The 21,246-nt window shown below is 42.9% G+C and overlaps 1 protein-coding gene across 3 annotated transcripts; it reads right to left on the bottom strand.

The window, feature by feature from the left end:
* Positions 1-851: 851 nt before the first annotated feature.
* On the bottom strand, positions 852-19,507 carry LOC311063483 (beta-taxilin-like). 3 transcript variants are annotated; one of them, XM_084082956.1, is made up of 12 exons: positions 19,420-19,507; positions 15,274-15,509; positions 13,458-13,533; positions 13,144-13,223; positions 12,372-12,542; positions 10,945-11,139; positions 9,534-9,653; positions 7,792-7,866; positions 5,519-5,611; positions 4,066-4,161; positions 2,717-3,541; positions 852-2,274 (listed from the first exon to the last, which is right to left on the bottom strand). In XM_084082956.1, exons 2-12 carry the CDS (start codon positions 15,493-15,495, stop codon positions 2,008-2,010), a joined length of 2,220 nt encoding a protein of 739 aa, XP_083939082.1. In that variant the 5' UTR covers positions 15,496-15,509; positions 19,420-19,507; the 3' UTR covers positions 852-2,007. The 3 variants fall into 3 exon arrangements, with proteins under 3 accessions (XP_083939082.1, XP_083939083.1, XP_083939081.1); XM_084082957.1 differs by lacking the exon at positions 7,792-7,866 and adding an exon at positions 7,652-7,726; XM_084082955.1 differs by lacking the exon at positions 19,420-19,507 and adding an exon at positions 17,449-17,514.
* Positions 19,508-21,246: the final 1,739 nt, after the last annotated feature.

Genomic DNA, 21,246 nt, shown 5'->3' with positions numbered 1-21,246 from the left:
ATAAAATAAAAGACTGTCCCATTTAGAATGATCTCTTGATAATTCAATATGCTGAAAATGGTTGAGAACTGCAGCTGCTGCATAGACCAATGTCTTTGACTCCTCCTAGTGGGCATACCCTGACACTACATCAAAAGAAACAACAGCGCATGTGTCATGTGCTTCACTTGCAGTGTGCGTATTGTGCCATCTTCTGGATAGAATAGTGTACTGCACCATGCCACTGGCTGGCTGATATGCAGTAAATACAGTCCTGACTAACAGTATGTAAGACAGTGCCATGACAAACTAGAGTTTGGTGCAAAATATTGTCTTTAAACTGCAAATAGGCTGTACACACAGCAGCCATATTATCACTTCCTTCACAGGTGTTACCAATGATACTAATGAAGGCTCTGTTCCATTTAGTGTAGCACAGTGGTGTCCACGACCCCCATAACTCTGAGAGTGTACAAATGGAACCAAATGGACCCTTACGGGTGCATTTGGTTCCATTTGTACACTCTCAGAGTTACACACCTGTAAGGGGCCATTTGGAAGCCCATGAGGGTCCCTGGACCCCAACTGTAGATATGCACAATATCAGCACCCTGACTCTGTTTGACCAGAATGGAACAGAGCCTTCATTAGTATCATTAGTAACACCTGTGAATGTCTTCATAATATGGCTGCTGTGAATAGAGCCTATTGTGTGTAGATGTAATACATTTAGCTGATTCTGTTTCCCATATAAGGATGTTTATAAATGCATTTATGACAAAGAGAGATTTTATATGGGGTTTACAATAAACCAGTGTTTACAACTTGTATAAATGCATTTAAAAATAAAATAAAACACACACAAAGATGAATTATGTCAAAAACACTTTTATTTCAGTAGCATCGTTTTGTGATTTCCAATGGAAAAGACACAGTATTGTGGTTAGTTTGGCATAGATTATTTTTTGTCTTGCGTAAGGCAAAGCTTAAAGTATTCTGTTCCTTTTTGTTAAAGCTCAGGCTGCAAAGATCTTCATCATCATCATCATCATCATCCTGTTCATCTATTCCGTCAAAGATAACTTACAAATTCCTCATTCCTTCAGGTAAGTCCCACTGCAATGGGTCATCTAGGCCCCACTTTCACTTGCATTTGAAAAAAAAAAAAAATACAGCAGTTTTAGTTGAATCCATTAAGACCGGGAAAGCATCTGTGTCATTCTAGATTTCTTTGGCTATTCAAAAATAGCAGATCTTCAAGCTCATAGCTACGAGCTTGTAGATCTGCTATTTTAGAAAAATAATGAAAATGTGTGCAAATCTTTGAATATATATTCCTTAAAGCGAACTTTTGTCATATATGTTGTTCCAGGGACCCCCAGAAGCTAAGATTTGCTTTAAAAATATATATATTCAAAGAATTTGCACACATTTTCACGATTTTTCAAAAATAGCTGATTGCCACGCTATGAGCTTGTAGATCTGCTATTTTTGAATAGCCAAAGTATAAAATAATGGTTTAAGTGGTTACACAGATGCGTTCCCGGTCTTAATGGGTTAATATGATGTCAGTCTGCTCCCGGTATAGAACCCGTTTGGTACGTACCACTTTGCTCACACCAGTTGAGACAGCCATGTCGTAAGGCACTAGGTAAACACATAGACACACCCTTACCAAATCATATATAAATAAAACCCCACACACACATCTCCCTCTAAACCCAGTGATTCTCAAACGTTCTAATTTGAAGGACCCCGAGTTTGGTATGCATTAGGGGCCACAGACCCCCATTCCTCTGAGAGCGTACAAATGGAACCAAATGGACCCTTATCGTACATTTGGTTCCATTTGCACACTCTCAGAGTTCCAGACCTCTAAGGATCCATTTGGTTTCTATACCTAAGAACCATTCAGCTGGGGGACCCCCTGGAACCCCCTCATGGGACCCCTTGAGGGTCCCCGGACGCCATTTTGAGAACCACTTCTCTAACCCCACCCCCAGACACACAGCCATAACCCAAATAGAACTACACTTTCTTAGCGCTCCTCTTCTTCTTCTTCCTGATGAAGAAGGGTTGCTGAGAGTTGTTGTTGTTGTTGGCTCTGTCTGCGTGTGACGCTGTGGCAGTGGCGCTTCCGGAGGGACCTTGCTCTTCTGGCTGGACAGGGACCGCTTCTTGTTGTACTGGTTGTACTGGTTGGGCACGCTGTTCCTTCTGGGTCGTCTCTTCTTTTACTGGAGCCGCCGCCGCTGCTGGTGTGGGCTGCTCGATTTCCATCGCTTCAGCTTGAACCTTTAAAAAGGCAGGGCAAACGGATCACTTTTAAAATGCTGGATATTTAAATAATGTTAAAAAATAACAAAAAAACAGTACTTATATGGTCTCATAAACAATAAAAATGTTTTATACATGTTTGAAAAAGGGTGTTTGAACAGCTAAATATGCCCTAGCACTAGGCCAATATTATTAAGCACTGGCAATACAGTGTACATCTAGGAGCTTGTGATGTCGTCACTGTGCAATTCCTGTAGGGTCGCCTTTTCAAAACTCATTTTAAGTAATTTCCATACAATCAGATGACTTTGCGAAGAAAATAAAACTGATGCTGCTGAGCAAGAGCAGAGTGAGGGACTGTTGTTCACGAATGTTTGTTCATGATTGCTATAATTGTAAAAGTATATAGTTGTTTAGATATGGACTAGTATTTAAATATCTGGTCCTTTATCTGTCCTACCTTTTCCTCTGCAGGTTTGGACTCTTCTGGTGGGTTGGACTCCAACTTCGTGGGCACTGACAGTGGTTCAGGGGCCAGTTGCTTCTTCTCTTCTGGTACTGGTACCGTTGGTGTGGGCTGCTTAACTTCCTCTGGTTCAGGTCTACACTCTGTTGACTCAATAGTTAGACAGGCTTCCTCCTTCACTGGTTCTGTGACCGGTGCTGATTCAGTGGGCTTCTCTTCATGTTCTGGTGCTGCCAGCGGAGGCCCGGTTGTCTCCTTGTGGATCTCCTCTACTTCCTCTGTCTTTGAAGCGGGCTCGGCCACCACAGCCGCTTCAGCTGTCGGCTTGGCTTCTACCTTCTCTGGAACGGTGCTCTCCACCTCCGCGGGCTTCTTCTGGACTTGGGTTTGCTTTGTGATGACGGCGAACGCCGAGGTCATCGCGTCCTCTTCGCCCTCGCCCTCGTCGCTGTCGTCTTCCTCAGCGTCTGAGGAGGGGGACAGTAGGCTGGCGGCGAACATCTGCATTCTGGCTTGCTCCTCCTTCAGGCGGGTCATGCCCTGGGTCAGGACCGGGTCTTGTTCTTGGATCTCCTGGATCTCCAGGGTGGTCAGGAGGGACTCGGGAACAGCGTCCGCCGGGACAACCACTGGGATGAGCTCAACCTCGGACAGGCCCATGTTGGCGTGGAACGCGAGGCCAGACTGGGTGTTGGCACTGCGGACGTCCTTGATCTTGTCGTACAGGGCCTTCCTCTCCTCCTGCAGGGCCCGGCACAGCGTCTCCAGCTTCTCGATCTTCATCACAAACGATTCAAACTCTTTGTCTTTCTCCGCTCGCTGGAGGGAGAGAATAAATGCATGGGTGAGTGAAGTGAATGCGGCAGGGCGGGAGCAGGTGATGGTGAGAAGGAGGATTGGGTGCACATGACAGAAGCAAATGGGAAAAGAATTGAGATCACGGTCAAATAGCAGGTCCAAATTGGCTGTAAGCGGCCAAATGTGTTTGATTAAACTCTTGGCCAATCTGGCTGCACTGCGGTGAATTCAAACCCATATATTTCACAGTGGGGGACAGGAACTTTACACCCATCTAACTAGTACCCAGGGTAGCTGAAACAAGCTCCAAAAGTAGTTCCTGTTGTTTTACTCTGCACAAAGACCATTAGCATGTCTTGAAATTACATACTGTAACTCAGTGGTTCTTCAAAGTGGGGTCCAGGGACCCTGAGGGTTCCTTGAGGGGGTTCCAAATGGACCCTTACAGGTCTGTAATTTGGTTCCATTTTACACTCTCAGAGTTATGGGGGGTCTTATACGGTTTGAGACTTTGTATGACAACACCATCAGCATAAAGTACATACCTCTCCAATCATGCCAGCCAGAGCCTGGTTGCAGCTCTCGAACCTCGTCTTCCACACGGTGGACTCCTTCTCCAGTTTCTTCATCTTCCCTGTCATCTAAAACAACCACATGTTTCACATTGAACAAGTGTGCTGACAGCATCACAGATGACATAGCAAATAAAGTAAGTAGCCTTGGGAGTCAATGGTTGCCGAGCCATGTGGCCCATAGGTCAGCTGATGTGACACTAGGAAGTCACAGAGACTGACCCCCAATTCAGCCATTGATGCTGCGAGCCAAGCAGGGAGACATTGGGTCCCATTCTATAGTCTTTTATATGACCTGGCCGGGGATTGAACCCCGGCCACCCAGTCTCAGAGCGGACACTAACCACAAGGCCACTGAGATTGTAAATAACTAGAGGTGCGGGTCGCTACGCGACCCTTCCGTCTAGTCGCTGGCGCGAGGCTCTTGTGTAGTAGGCTGTAGACGTTTTCGACACGCAAACCAAAAGCGAGAGCAACAGCAGTGTTTGTTTCGAGACGCAAACCGAAAACGAAAGCAAACTGAGAGACGGACACATTTCACCCGTTCATCTATCTATCTATTCACACAGGTTCTTGCAGGACCAGAATGTGCGGCACAGATTGATGAAGCAGCCCGCTCAGCCCAGCGAGACGGCGTTCGCTGCGTGCAACCCTCCCAAAGAGTCAGACAGACAGTATTTGGATGGGGGGGCCGGGGTTGACGGGGTTGCCATGTCCAGGAGTTGTAAGCGTGAAGTGGCGTGTAATTGGTTAGGGAAAGTGTGTCCACGCATGCGCAGTGCGCAGCGCGGTGTTGTACAAACGTACAAACATTCTCGCGCATGACTGTAGATTCCAATTGTAAGGTAGATGTGTGAGCATGTAGCTATTTTTTCTATTTTAGTTGTTGATTTTTTTTTTAATACTGACAATGACAAAGACCTCCATAATAATATTATACCTATTTGATCCCACTTGGTAAATTCACCCAGCTGATTGCTGCTCAAGTGGTCAGACTGAGCACAGGGGGGGGGCAGTTAGGAGTTAAGTGTCTTGCTCAGGTACACGGCGACACATTGCCGGAGCTGGGAATTGAACCTGGAACTTTCTATTTCACAAGCTCTATCCATTCATATGGCCGCCTGCAGGCACCTAAAGCGCAATACATGCTCCTTCCGAAGTTTCCGGAAAGGGAGGTGATATAACTACACAACACGTTGATGTCACTCAGAACTTCTTCTCAGAACTCCTGCATATAGCCAGATGTCCTGACAGTCCGATCTAGTTCGGAAAGCCCATCCGAAACGGCAGTTTTTTCCCGCGACATCAGAAGAAGCATGTATTGACCTTACGGTAGCCTTGATCATAAAAAATCTTAGTTACACCCTCTATGCACATGCTGTCTCAAAACATACATGACCTATCCCCACCCCTAGTGACAACCTACCTTATCCATTTCCTGTTTGAAGCTGACGTAGATGTCGTTGCTCTTGGCCAGGGTGATCTGGAACTCGTCAAACTTCTGGGAATACAGGCACAACTGCGGACAGACAGACACACTGAGCTACAGAGGGACTCACACCCAACAGTGCAGGCTTATTTTCCACATAAACTACACATACAGCTGCATTGTCAGAAAGCACCTGCATGCATGAGTCAAATGCTTGTCAATTTGAATCAACTCTACTACTCTACTGTCAATTTTAACCAAGTCAATTAATTCAACTATTTCTATCATATTAGCCATTTTGGGATGCAGGACACCCACCCATGGTGAGGTCCTAGTTGACTTGTAAAAACATCTAAAACATGACTGCTGAGCCTGGGCATTTAACTACTGTGAACTGCAGACATACCATAACATCCATAACAGTAAAAATAACATTGAAAGTGTAAAAAAAAAAATCCCCCAGGAAATGAACTCAGTGTTTGCTAAAACAAGTCACCAAACCCTGAAAAGTGGAGAGACATTTGAAGTAATGTTGATGTACATATAGTAAGCATCAGCCTTAACCACTTTAACCCTCTATTCTTAGTCAAACGGACCTGGGTTACTTACTGTACTGTGGACCACTTTTTCCCCTCTACAAATTTCTTCGCCAAAAATAGCCGATCCACAAGCTAACAACGCGATGCGTTGAGAGCTTGTAGATCGGCTATTTTCGGCTAATGTTCCCCACAGATTGTGGATGCTATGGTTCAAGTGGTTAAGATGCAGCCCTAATCTGTACAACTTTCCACTGCAAGATTTCACACTATGCCATTTTAGTCTCAGGAATTATGTCCATGCTCCACATTGCTCAGGAGTTAATCCATGCAATAACAACGTTTTCCCTTACGACTATCTGATGTTGTTTTCCTCCAAAGATATACAGCTAGGGGCTTAGGTGGTTAAGCTTAACCTAGCTTAACCAGCTAAGTATAAAATGCTTTTGAAAGTGTTTTATAATTTCTTGGGGAAAATAGCCTACAAGCTCACAACTCGCAGCATGATGCGTTCTGAGATTGTAGGTTGGCTATTTTCTCTGTTGTTGGGGGAAAATATATTTTTTATATACAAATTACATATTTTCCCCCACCTATAATGACATGCCCAAAATAGGGATGCAGGGTTGAAAGTGGTTAACAACATCCTTTTCCACTGCATGCTGCATGACTCTACTGTACACACAGTGACACAACACTTGAATACAGTAGTAGTAGCATAGGCCTACATGTAGTCCTAAGGTCCTTACACACTTGGAGCGTCGCAAAGAAACAATCCAAAAATGTATTGGTGAATATTTCACATCAAACTATTAATTTGCACATTGTCTCATTCATACGGGTCGATGCTTTTATTCGTGATGAAAATTTTACTTAGTTTCGGAAAGGAGATTCTTTTTTTGCTTTATCATTGTGTAATATTCACGTTTCATGTGGATGTGCTCATGACACAAACATCAGTTTTAATTAATGCAAATGAATCGCACAAAATAAAGGCTCCTAGTGTGTAATCACGTTTAGGTTCTATTGCATGTCCTACCCTGTAGTTTTTGTGAGCATGGCAGTTGGTCAGTCCTCGAATAATACATCTTGTATTCTATGTATTCTTTCCTATATGACCTTGAAAACTCAATTTCCCTGCAGTGGAATTATACCTTATTCAATGTCATCGCAAACCAGCATGTAACCTGGCCGGAGCTCACAGGTTATCACAGGTGTGCTACAGTAAACCTGTACAGGACACGAGGACAGTATTCATACTAATTTGTTCTACCGTTTCTCTGTTCTCGTGACATACTGTAAAGCAGTGTTTCCCTGCAGTGTTTCCCAAACAATGGTTCAGGCCCCATTTTGGGGTCACAGACTTTTAAGAAATAGTGAAAAGAAAATATGTTAAAATATGTTCAAGCTCACGTGTCACATTGCGACGCATTGTGATGTTGCCCACCAGCTATTTTCACTATTTTAGAAATGGGACGTTAATATTTTTCTACGTTTGGGACACAGAAATGTATCTTTAGGAACTTTGAGAGTTTGAGAACCACTGACATTAAAGGAACTGCTTTTTTGTATTATATTTCTTTGTGATATTCACCTGTGCCTGCATGATAGTCCCTTGCTCTTTGAGTCCCTGAGCTTGCAGTTTCCACTCAGCGGCCTGTACCAGTAACTGGTTATAGGACAGAGAGACAGTTAGCGTCAAACGGTTGGATCAGAGAGAGGGGCATTCATTACCTTCTTCTTCATGGCCAGCTCCAGCTCCTTCATTGCGCAGCATTTCTTTGTTTTGTCAATAGCCTCCCTAAGTAACTACGACGACAGAGACAGCATACAATCACAGTCAGTCTAGGGCGTCATGCACAGAGGCTATATAGACCAAATCATCATGACATCATCATCACAATACAAACATGTATTTCCGGGTAGATCACGCCGGCAGTGTTAGCCTGGTAAACCATCGGTCTGCATCAGTGTTGATTTCGTCGACTAAAACTATGACAAAAAATGTTCGTCGACTACCTTTTTTCACTGACGAAAATATATATATATATAAGACTAAATATATTGACAATTTCGTCAACAAATAAAAAAAACTAGAATAAAATGTTAGTTAAATGTTAGGGATTAGTGGAGAAGAGATCCAGTAGAACTAAGACAAGTATGTTTGGTTGCACTCAAGTGTTGCGCTCTGAAAATAGCAGATCTACAAGCTCACAACGCATCGCAGCGCGACGCGTTATGAGCTTGTAGATCGGCTATTTTCAGCATGCAACCAAGTATAAAATCATCCATTGCGACGCCATCAAGGCACCGCCAAAATACATCTTAGTCGACTAAATCAACTGTAGATTTAGTCGACTAAAATCTTATGATATTTAGTCGACTAAAACTAGACTAACAGTAAAACATTTCAGATGACTAAAGTATGACTAAAACTATTTTTTTATTCAAAACACTATGACTAAAACGAAATCAAAATGTGCTGTCAAAATCAACACTAGTCTGCAGAGGGCACATGATCATGTGAATTCACACGCCCGGGATGGTTTACCAAGCTACGGCAGTGTCGCATTGGAGCAGTATTATTCATTAAGCTTATTTCTGGAAGAACAGGATATTATGGTTGGCCAGGCCAGGAGGCCTGGCCGTTCTTATTCTTCAACAAACACTTTTATATATTAATATGTTCCATAATAAGGACACTTATGATAATGTTATTGACTATTAGACATATATAATTTTGTCAAACTAAACATAGCCAATGTTCTGGTCACTTTATTTTGTACATATCCATAGGCATTCTACCCGGAAATACCGCTCTACAAGTTTGTTCATAATAATGGCAATAGTGATGTTAATAATAATGACAATAATACTGATAATAACAACAAAAACAACATATTAATAATAATAAGTGTAGTAATAATAATAATAATAATAATAATAAACGTATTTAGAAATGTTCACAAGTAAATGTATAAAGTGTATTGGCGATGTAAAAACAAAAATATTAAAGCCACACAATCCAAGAAAATGTTATGTTAATACAATATAAGTGCACCAGCAACTCACCTTTGGTTAGTTGAGTTGCTGATGTACAGTATTTGACTGAATATCGTCACTGTCGGGCAGAAACCTTGTATCCCATATTGTTCAGTAAATGAATGCACTACTTTGTAATACAAGAGTCGAGCACACTGTAGTAGCGTAAATAGTCGATCTAAAATCGTTGTATCGCTATCATTATTTTTTGTGTGGAAAGTGAAAGGAAAAGTGGTTAATTCTGTCTGTGGGTTTTATAAATATTGAACCAATGTAAAGTCTGAACATAACAAGAGCTGATGACTAAACAATAGCGACATTGGATCCATTGGAACACACGTTATTTTTGTCCATTTCCTAAAAAAGTAACAGTTTTGGACACAGAAGGCTCCCACCCGACAGCGAGGATGAGCATCATGATGAGAACTACTCACATAGTCCTTCTCTCTCTTGTGCTTCTCCTCAGCCTCGGCGAGCAGAGCGTTGGACTGCTCCAGGCGGGTGTCAGACAGCTTCAGCTGCAGGTCACGGTGCATGTTCAGCTTCTCCAGACTCTGCACACACACAGAACACCAGTGATAGAAGAAGTAAGCACATGTTTTACTTAAGGAAAAGTATCAATACTGCCATGTAGATTTACTCTGTTGTAGTAGTGTTGATTTCGTCGCCTAAAACTATGATGAAAAATGGTCGACTATATTTTTTCACTGACGAAAACAAAATAAAAACAAAATTAAACTAAACTATGATCACTAAAACTAAGACTAGAAATATATTGTCAATTTCGTCAGCAAATAAAAACTAGACTAAAACGTTAGGGACGGACTAGTGGAGAAGAGATCCAGTAGAACTAAGAAAAATAGTAGATCTACAAGCACACAACGCGTGAGCTTGTAGAAAATCTTATGATATTTAGTCGACTAAAACTGGACTAAAACTAAAACATTTCAGATGACTAAAATGTGACTAATACTAAATGGAATTTTATTCAAAAGAGTATGACTAAAACTGAATCAAAGTTTGCTGTCAAAATCAACACTGCTCTGTTGCAAGTGAAAGTCCTGTATGTAAAATAGTCGATCTACATCGACACATTGAGAGCTTGTAGATCGGCTATTTGATACTATTTAACTATTTAAAAATGTTTTTCAAGATAGTAAGAAATGCCTAAAAAGTTACCATAAGCGGGAAAACAGCCCTAAAAGTCCCTAAAATAAAAACAAGTAACATACAAAGCAGAGCATACAGCAATAGATGAATAACAAACATACATACTATAACAATGATAATCGACTGGTTCTTTATAACCGGACTCAAGAGCCACTTTGAAGGCCTAGCTGGGTTGTAAGGCCAGCTAGTCGTCCTGAATATGCAATCTGTGATTAACTGGGTTGTAAGGCCAGCCAATCTCCTGGTACTCGGGAGAGAGTTAAGATGTCTCTCGGAATCGCTCTGGAATGTGTCTATCTGAGAGGTTTCGAGCCTCTTCTTATAATGCTGGCTTGCGGTCCTGACATCACTATGATGATGTCAGATAGTGTCAGACGTCTCCATATATGGAGCTGCCGATGTTAGTTATGGCCAAATATGGGATCAAGACTTCAGCCCTGGACGTTATGGCTATGTCTATACATGGAGTTTCGGGGAAGGGTTCGCTGATGTCAGACTCCGTACATATGGCACGTTTGGGTCTCTATGACGACTGTGCAGGTCTATTATCTCCATCTATGGGGATCTCCATATATAGGCTATTGCTGGCAACTATGCCCTCTGAATGTTTCCTAAGTATGCCCTGAATGTTCGTAACACATACAGTACAATACATGGTGTTGTACAGTACAGTACCTCCTCTCTGTTCTCGTACTGGTGCATGAGGTTCTCCAGCTTGTCGGCCAGCTGAGCGTTCTCGTTGCACAGCTTGGAGTTGCGGTTGCTGTGCTGCTCGATCTGGGCTTGGATGTCGGTCAGCGTGCTCTGGAAGTGAGCGCTGATCTCTGTCCGCCTCTCCTCGTCCTCCCTGCACCGCTGCAGAGTCTCCTCCTGGGGAGGGGGGAGGGGGAGAGGGAGGTGGGTGGCGGGACGGATAGGGTGAGAAGGAGAGAGGCTGAGATAGGATAGGGGTTCCCGAAACGTTCCATGCGCCCCAGATAACCATGGCCTCTAGCCTCTGTGCCATTTTAGACTTTAGCTATTATACATACATCAGATGTACAAGCTCTCAGCGAGCTTGTACATCTGCTATTTATGCATTTAAAAAATGTATTATCTTCTCTTCTGGAGGTCCCTGGCACAAAACATTTTCAGACGGGGGTCCTTGGCACGAAAAAGTTCGAGAACTACTGATTTAGAAGGCATTTGTAGGATCGGCCTCAGGTATGAATGGGTTAAAAGGGCCATATTTGAAAATATTAAAATACCTCAGAGCCACTCCTGTCATACAGTACTGTATGACAAGGTACAAGGTTTTGCACATACTGTACGTGTACATACATTAACTACAGTGGAATATCAATAGTCTTTTGTTGGCAGGGTAGCCAAAGTACAAGTGACTCATCTGTACTATGAACAAGCCAAAAACTATTCAGCCTTTTTGTCAGATGCATGCACTGCAATTATATTTACAGCCCAATACATTGTCATTTGTTCAAACTACAAAAGTGTTAACCTCGCATCACCAGACTTTCCACCAATGGAGGAAAGCCTGGTATTCGTTCTAAACCGAGAAGAGAGAAGAAATAAAAACGGTGGTTCCGGTGGTTGGTTCCGGTTGGCGTCGCATTGTTTTTGTTCCCCACATAATGCAAATCAATGAGTTTATTCTGGCTAGTCACGCTACGAGTTAGAATAAAAGATGGACTTACGAAACGATTATACCAAAAGAAACGAAACGAGTATACCAAACTAAACACATTTTAAACTATGAGAATCATTTTGCAGGTGCATAGCACCGGAGGTTCCGGTTGGTGGTTCCGGCCGCCTGATGACGTAAGAAACGTTTTTCAGAAACCCGAAAATGGTATTGATCCCAGGCTACAAAAGTGTAAATAAAATACGATAGCCCTTTTTTTTTTGGTGAATAGACCAGGTTCATTTAAAAACTCTCAGGAACTTCAGTGTATGAATTTCACATGACTATACTGGGGAGGCCATCAATAATACATTTTAGGAAAGAAGCCGCAGGCCATGTCAAAAACTCTGCCCTCAGCGCCCCCGGCAAGACTTTGGACATGTCTGTCATGGTTTATGAATGGCCGTGGACCGGTGCACCTTACCTTGAGGCTCTTGTTCTGTCTCTGCAGCTCTCTGCAGAGATTCTCCATCTTGCTGCGAGCCAGGATGCTTCTGCTGTTCTCGGCCTGGAGGTTCTCCCTCTCCCTGATCAGGACGCCGTGCTTCTGTTGCAGAGTGCGCTGCCGCTTATCGTCCGCCCGCCGCGCCTCGGCCTGGTGAGACAAGGATATATCGTTGCTGTCAGGCAGAAACCACCATATCTCCATAATTCTAATATAACTTTGTGTTTTTTCGTAAATTAACGTCTTACTTGATCATCATACCACAGTGTCACACAAAAGCATGAAAAGTAGCAGATCTACAAGCTTGAAACGCCGCGCGAAGTGACGCGTTTTGAGATTGTAGATCTGCTGCTTTTGATGCTTTTGAATTTGAGTCCAGAAAAGTAACAGTTTTGGACATAATGAGGTTTGTACCCAACAGAGACGATGCCTTGTGTTCGGGGATTAGGCTCCTGACCTACAGTATGAACCACAAGGCTTGGGAACCATTGCCTCCCAAGGCTACTTTTACATACTGTATAGACATGCATATCGTCACTGTCAGGCCGAAACCTTAGATTTCCATATTTCAACTTTTTATATTTTTTCGTAAATTAACGACCTACTCAAGTATTTTTTATATATTTATTTTCCTGAAAAGTAAACGGTTTTAGACATACAAAGGTCTCTGCATGACAGCGGCGAAATGAAGCCCTAATACAGCAAGTGTGTATGTATGTAGGTAGACATGTTTGTGGACTGATGCACTCACCAGTTCAGCATATTTTTTGACCAGAACTTCTAGTTTCTTATCCGGAGAAGACAACTTCTTCAGACTCTGCATGACATTGTCTATAGCACGTACACGCACACGCACACACACGCACACGCACACACACACACACACGCACACGCACACGCACACACACACAGAGAGAGAAAGGGAGAGGGGTTGTTAGAATTTGTGTTGTTTGATGTTATGTTGTCAGAGATTCTCAACATGAATGGACCGGACGTTGTGATTGATTATGACATCATGGCCTGACATGTTCCCCATGATCCCACTGTGCCTCTTCCCTGTCCCACCTGCTTCCTTGGCGATGGTGACGTCATCGCTTGGCTCCTCCTCCATCCTGTCTTCGTCTGGCTTCACCACCACCGTCTGAGGTGTACAAAACAAAACTTTATCATTATTATCGCCGACAGGCAGGCAAATGCTGTGATCGCTGTGTGTCTGTGTATCTGTGCGTGTGTCTGTCTGCATCTCGCACCCTACTGGGCCAATCGGCGTCATATGTCTTAAGTGCACTGGCATCAGGCCAAGGACCTAAATTCCTGAATATGTTTTGTGAGTTAATCATCGCAGAGCAATCATCCCTCCAGGCTATGGAATATGCACCCCAAAACGCTATTGGACAAGCCGATCGGACACAAGCTGTCGGTCCGGTATATAGGATCTGCACTAGCCAATTACAACGCTCCTGGCCTTCTGCCTACAGGCATACAACAACAATATGCACAAGCGAAGGCTCCATGACTGAAATGCCAACTCGTCAAACTTGCATCCTAGTTGATAATAAATTCATGTACAAATGTATTTTTTCAGTGAATCCCTTAGTCACACCATCATCCCTTGCGGACTTAATGGTGCCGTTTATGAAGATTCATATGTTCGGTCCTATTTTGAGCGACTGCAAGTTCCCGGCATGCCAAAGCTAAATATGTTTGCCAAGTCTAAATACAGAAGAGCAGACACAGCCTTTCACTGCAACAGTGCATGTTGAAGTGTAACAGTGTCATGCCAAGCCATGCTTCTACATAAACGCTAGGCCTTTCACAATCGATTGATCACAATTATTACATAATCGATTGATCATAATTATTTGGGACACAATTATTTTGTATAATCATTAGAATTGTTTCCATTCATATGTATAAAAAAAAAATATTTCCATTATTATTTCCATGTCACTGCCCATGCTCTTTTAACCACTTTCAACCTGGTGTCCCTATTTTGGGCATTTAAAATAGCGAAAATAGTTGATCTACAAGCTCCCAACATGTTGCGTCACTACGTGTTATGAGCTTGTACGTTGGCTATTTAAAAGAAACTAAAAAATTAAGTTTTAGAAATAGTACATTATTTATGTTGATTATTGGTACCAGTCATTTTTATATTTCAATGCCATATCTGTCCTGTACAAACGCTTGAGATTTTCAAGTGGACCCTGATCCAGAAAATGTTGGGAGCCACTGCTGTAGACGCACACACAACCCCACAACAGTCACATGCCCCATACAGACAGAAAGATGGAGGGAGCTAGGGCACGGCTCCTGGCGGAGATTTGCACTCTACTGAGCACACCTTTCTAGTTACAATTAAAGATTGTCAACTACTGCTTAAAACCCCTTTGGGCTATTGACTGTAGCAATATATCAACCACACAGCATACATTGTTTCACACTTTTTCCATAAAAAGCATAAACTCGCCCGTTGTTGCAACGTGTCATTCAGCATGTTCAGGTTTCGGCACCCAGCATTGACCGGGTTATTGTATTGGTGAAGTAGGCTCACCATCTCCCTCTACTTCTGTCCCTCTCCCTCTCCCTATCTCTCTCTCTGATCGAGCTCTGGTCTAGCTTCACCCACAACACAGCCTCTCTTTCGCTGATCAAGCGAACAAATTCACTATACTCACCGCCCAACAAACCTACCCCCCACAACTAAATAACCAGCTATCAGTCTACCTATTTAAATACTTAAAACCCTATTTTATACTTCATTAAATGCCGGTGTTGCTTCTCTACTAAACCACCTAATTAAATAATGAAATAATCAACTATCTATCAAACTAATCAAGTAACCCATAAGCATAAGCCTACCTATATGCTATGTAGTTACCTTGTCCATGAGGGAGGCTGCCGATCCGTAGGTGCTGAGGATGTCCTCCAGCTTCTTGCTCATGTCCTCCAGGTTGAGGTCCCCAGAGAAGTGGGCCGCCGCTGGAGCCTCAGGAGCGGGTGAGCGGGCTGCCTGGCTGTCAGCGCTCTCGTCCGGGGATGGGGAGACAGCGCTGGGCTGAGGGGATGAGATCACCTCAGCTGTTTTCACCGAGGTTTCCATTGATCAACCCAGGGCTGTGTGGGGAGAGGGGAGAGAGAGAGAGAGAGAGAGAGAGAGAGAGAGAGAGAGAGAGAGAGAGAGAGAGAGAGAGAGAGAGAGAGAGAGAGAGAGAGAGAGAGAGAGAGAGAGAGAGATGGACAGTTTTACAATGGGAAATGTTTTCCATTTTTAACTCAACAATTCATGGAAATATCCTTGTGTAAGCGCACGCACATGTCATGGATAAACCCCTGGATAGCCAGTAGACTAAACTAAAGCATACAGTACGTATCATTCCACAAATAGCCGACATTTGGCATTTCATAACTGCGTACATTCAATTTCAGATGCATGATTTGGTATACTGTACATGTACAATATATTAGACATATGACGTTTTAAACTCCACCTAATATAAATTGGACTATACAGTACATTAATGAGCTATGGAGTCACGCAGCACAAATTGTGCTCTTATCTTTGAAAATAAGAACAGTTCTAGGCTATATGAATTCAGTTTTGGGGGGAAATATCTGCATGAAATAAAAATGGTTTAATGAGACAGACTATAGTCTATATAATGTCATCAATAAATATTGACCAATTCACTTGGGCTATTCTATAATAGGCCTAGTGTTTTAAATACATATTTGTTCATAATACAAATCTTTATTTTGCCCATGCAGGCGCTGATCTCAAATCAAATATACAGTAGGCCTATATGTCTTTGGTCCAAGAACAAACCAATGGTGCAAGTGTATTAAGCCGGGAAAGCGTGTGTGTAATTTTAGATTTTAGCAGATATATAAGCTCACAGCGCGTCACTTCGTACTGCGCTGCGAGTTTGTAGATCTGCTATTTTTGAACATTTTAGAAAAAATCTTGGTGTTTTAAAAATGGTGAATCCTTTTGAAATAAGAAAAAGTGTGAGAAGTACTGATTTAGAAGGCATTTGTAGAATCGGCCTGATCAGGTCTTAAAGGGTTTTAACAAAGGGACAGGGTTTATTATCTAAACTAGACATACAGTAGCCTGCTGTGTAAACCTCATCCACTTACTGTACTTTGCATACTGTACATTTACTGTATGCCACGAACAACTGACATGTATCCATACTGTACATGTACATTATCTATTCATTATTATTATTATTATTATTATTATTATTATTATTATTTACTTTATTTGAGTTTTACCCTTGGCAGAACAAATAATAGAACAAATACGCAAATAAACATGTAATACAATGAATATTCAAAGACAGTCAAAGTAAGACAATGTACAAAAAGAAAACCAAACCCAAACAACAACAACAACAACAACAACAACAACAACAACAACAACAACAATATATACATGCACATTATATGTATCTATTATTCATTATAAACGGACTGGGGAAACGCCTACACGGCCTACACAATGAGCATGCGCTGAAATGACGCAGTGTGCATTAAAGTGTATGGACACTGAGGCAATTGACATGATGTACAGTAGTAGCTATAGGCCTATGGTGGAGTTAGCTCTGGTCCATAGCGTTAGAAGGAGTTCTCCTTAACGCTATGGTACTCATCCAGCCGTTGCCCCCACACCCCCGGTAGCTCAGGCTGCGCAGCGTCTCGTCTGTAGTAAACATAACACATATACTTTCGCTAAACCAAAACAAAGACGGTTTTAAGATGTTAAAAGCCTACTTTACTCGGTGGGGACACTCGGAGCCCCCCACCTCACGTCTAAAATACGCTTTTTGGCCAGAAAATAAAATATTCCACCGGATGGAAAAATGTTGTAGTTGCTCCACTGCGCCCCCTACGGATCTGGTCAATGGAATCTTTCTATTGTCAAAATCTGTAGGGGGCGCAGTGGAGCAACTATCCGGTGGATTCTCCTTCTCAAGGCTATGGACCAGAGCTACTATGGAATAAATGGATCCGTTTGATCAATCCTCCTCTCATCATAATCCCAACAACTCACGGAGCATGTGCTTTCCTCTCCCATTGTCTCCTCTGCTGTCGTGAACATAGTCTAGTTAGTACATGCTGTAGCGACCATCGCTGTCTGGATGCTGCTGATCAGTGCCATTTATTCCAATGATAGTCAAGCCTCTTCAATAAGATGCTGTGTGTAGCAGCAGCACCACTAGTTAAGTTAGCAGAAACAGCAACAAGGCTTCCTGTCACAGTGTCCCTACTTTTTCAAAATAAAAGTCTATCTGTGTGTGTGTGTGTGTTTGCCACTAAATGTCTAATCCTAAACATAACCGCAACCTGAATATTTCCCTAATTGTAAATAAATCTAAATCTAACTCTAAAACACCCTTTTTTCTTTTTCTACTGTACTTGTGGACACACACACACACACACACACACACACACACACACACACACACACACACACACACACACACACATGGAGCAGCCCCTCCCCCTTTATGTTTTAAAGCACCTGTTGTGTTGGGGTCTATTCTGAGAGTGTCTAAATATGGTCAAAGTGTTACGACTGTCTGTACGTCATACAACCTCTGCTGATGGCATCCATAATATATACGCTTTCTCAGGAAACACGAACACCTCTAAGGTAGTGTGTGCTGGTGTGTCAGTATTATGCATGTGTGTGTGAGAGACAGAGAGAGAGAGAGAGAGAGAGAGAGAGAGAGAGAGACAGAGAGAGAGAGAGAGAGAGAGAGAGAGAGTTAGCTACAGTACCACTGAGTTAGCACAGTGGTTTCCTTGGAGCCCACCTTCTTACATTCAACCCCACACACACGCACGCACGCACACGCACGCACACGCACGCACGCGCACGCGCACGCACACACACACACACACACACACACACACACACACACACACACACACACACACACACACACACACACACACACACACTGTTTTTCAGACACGTTAACCATTTAAAACCTACATACTTCTGTACGACAAATAGCAAGATCAACTATCCCACAATGCGCCACATTGCGACTTGTAGATTGGCTATTTTGGATATAATAATAATATATATATATATATATATATATATTTACATATGTTTTTTTTTTACTTTATGTAAAATATGTTTTTAGTTGGTCTGATAGACTGGCAGTGAATGAAAGCAAGTTTTGATATACATGCTTACAACTCCAAACAGACAAGACCTCACACCTCCTGTGATCTTTGGCTCCTCACGCCCCCCACCTGTGATCTTTGCCCCCCCCCCCCCCCCCCTCCAAGGGGGGTCTGGACCCCAGGTATAGGGAAACACTGTGTTAGCCTCACAGACCCCCCCCCCAACACACACACACACACACACACACACACACACACACACACACACACACACACACACACACACACACACACGTCACACACACACACACACACACACACACACACACACGTCACAGCAGGATAAACCAGGCCCACAGCCTTGCCCAACCGCTTGTATCATCTTTCCTTGAATCCAGATAGCTATGAAAATAACCACTAAACAGCGATAAACAAGATCACACATATTCTGCAGGTCATTAAACTACGTTTGTATCACGTAAAAAAGTAAGTTCAGGCCTGAGTCCTGTTCTATACCATGTTTTTCTGTCACCAATCAACCAAGGTGAAAATAAACTTTAGAATGAAGAACTTTACAATGTACACAAAGCATTTTTGACTGTTTTTTTTCACTTGTTGCCACATTGTCTTTATCACTGTGTAATTACATTTTTACTTAAGTACCATTTAGTGTCATAATTGGCAATGGTATACATTGACATTGTGACTCAGCTAAAACAAACTCCCTACCAACTCACAAACACTGATACCAACAAACTGACTCAGCAATTAAATGTCCATCAATTAAACAAAGACCAACTAACAGAGGTACACAGAAAATAATCAAACCCACATTAAACCCACATTAAAGCCAGCGCTGTTAAAGAGTGTAAAAGTTGCTTACCCGAAACAGTGGAGTGAAGGATAGAAGGAGAGACAAGGAGAGAGGGATCAAGACGGAGAGAGAGTGTGCAATGGAGAGGTAGAGAGAGAGAGAGAGAGAGAGAGAGAGAGAGAGAGAGAGAGAGAGAGAGAGAGAGAGAGAGAGAGAGAGAGAGAGAGAGAGAGAGAGTGGGGAGGGGGGTTTGATGTCTGGCAGCGACAGCTGGGATGGAGGACAGACTCCCAAAATAACTACTGTGGATCAACACATACTCAGGCCTGACAGGCCTGTGTGTGTGTGTGTGTGTGTGTGTGTGTGTGTGTGTGTGTGTGTGTGTGTGTGTGTGTGTGTGTGTGTGTGTGTGTGTGTGTGTGTGTGTGTGTGTGTGTGTGTGTGTGTGTTTATTTATGCCAGGGGTCTGCAATGGTATACGCTGTCATATCCTGAGTGTTACTTTAACTCTGAGAGTGTCAAAATGGATCCTAATGGCTCCGTTAATAGCGTTACACTCTCAGAGTTAAGGATCTAACAGCGTACCATTTACAAAGTGACCATTGCATTTACAAAGTGACTGTGGATGTGGACCTAAAAAAAAAAAGAACCTCAGAGGAATAACAAGGGGCTTTGGCTGGCGGTGTGTGTGTGTGTGTGTGTGTGTGTGTGTGTGTGTGTGTGTGTGTGTGTGTGTGTGTGTGTGTGTGTGTGTGTGTGTGTGTGTGTGTGTGTGTGTGCGTGCGTGCGTGCGTGCGTGCGTGCGTGCGTGCGTGCGTGCGTGCGTGCGTGCGTGCGTGCGTGCGTGCGTGCGTGCGTGCGTGCGTGCGTGCGTGCGTGCTTGTGTGTCAATCCTAGAGGGCACTGTCATCATCTCTGCATCCACTTCGTATCTCTGTGGATGTATCTGCATGTCTGTCTGTGTGAATATTCATCTCTAAAGCCTACACACACACACACTCTCGTTGAGAATTACATTCACAACTCCGCCATAATCCTTGACAATCTAAATTAATTCTAAAAGAATCAAATGGGTTTATTTGTCACTCATACGGGTACAAACAGTGAAATGTTGGCGGGACATGTTCTACAGAGACTGTGCTAACAGCAACAATACAATACACACAAGATAATAATACAGATAATACTGAATTGTAATGAAATAAAAAGAACAATACAAATAAAATCAAGTACGATAAAATGATTAAAAGGTACAGCCAGGACACACACTAACTTTCTGTAAAGAAAACATTAGTAGCAACGGGCAATGTGTAAAGGGTGGATTATTTTTTAGATTTATAAAAGGTATATCAAGTACTCTTATCTCTTACATTAGTGAAGTGAGCAACCATGTTTATTTGAGCAATGTTTTGAAATGTCTGCCTATAAACAGGGACACCAGGTTGAGAGTGTCTCACACACACACACACACGCACGCACGCACACACACACACACACACACACACACACACACACACACACACACACACACACACACACACACACACACACACACACACACACACACACACACACACACACACACACACACACACATCAATGAGGAACTGCCTTAATGAACAAAATGTTAGTCCTGCTGGGATTCCCCAACAGTGTGGGGAGGGAGTTGCCTGAAAACACAGGCATGCAGGTCTCTCTATCATGGCACCATTCTGTGAACCGCCAAATGTCACTGTTTTCCACTCTAGTGTATGTTTTGGTTTCCTTTGTGCCGGGATAAACACCTGGCTGTGTCTCCCAGCTGAGCTTTTCAATGAAACCATTCTGTGTTTGGCAGCCAACTACGGCAGCTGAATTTAAGCTCATCACTCTCTCTGTCTTTTTAACACCCACTCA

The sequence above is a fragment of the Gymnoscopelus microlampas genome (genome assembly GCF_963454915.1).
Source record: "Gymnoscopelus microlampas genome assembly, chromosome: 16".
Lineage (NCBI taxonomy): Eukaryota > Metazoa > Chordata > Actinopteri > Myctophiformes > Myctophidae > Gymnoscopelus > Gymnoscopelus microlampas.
Note: the sequence above shows the minus strand (reverse complement) of the source record. Positions and strands in the feature narration are given on the sequence as shown.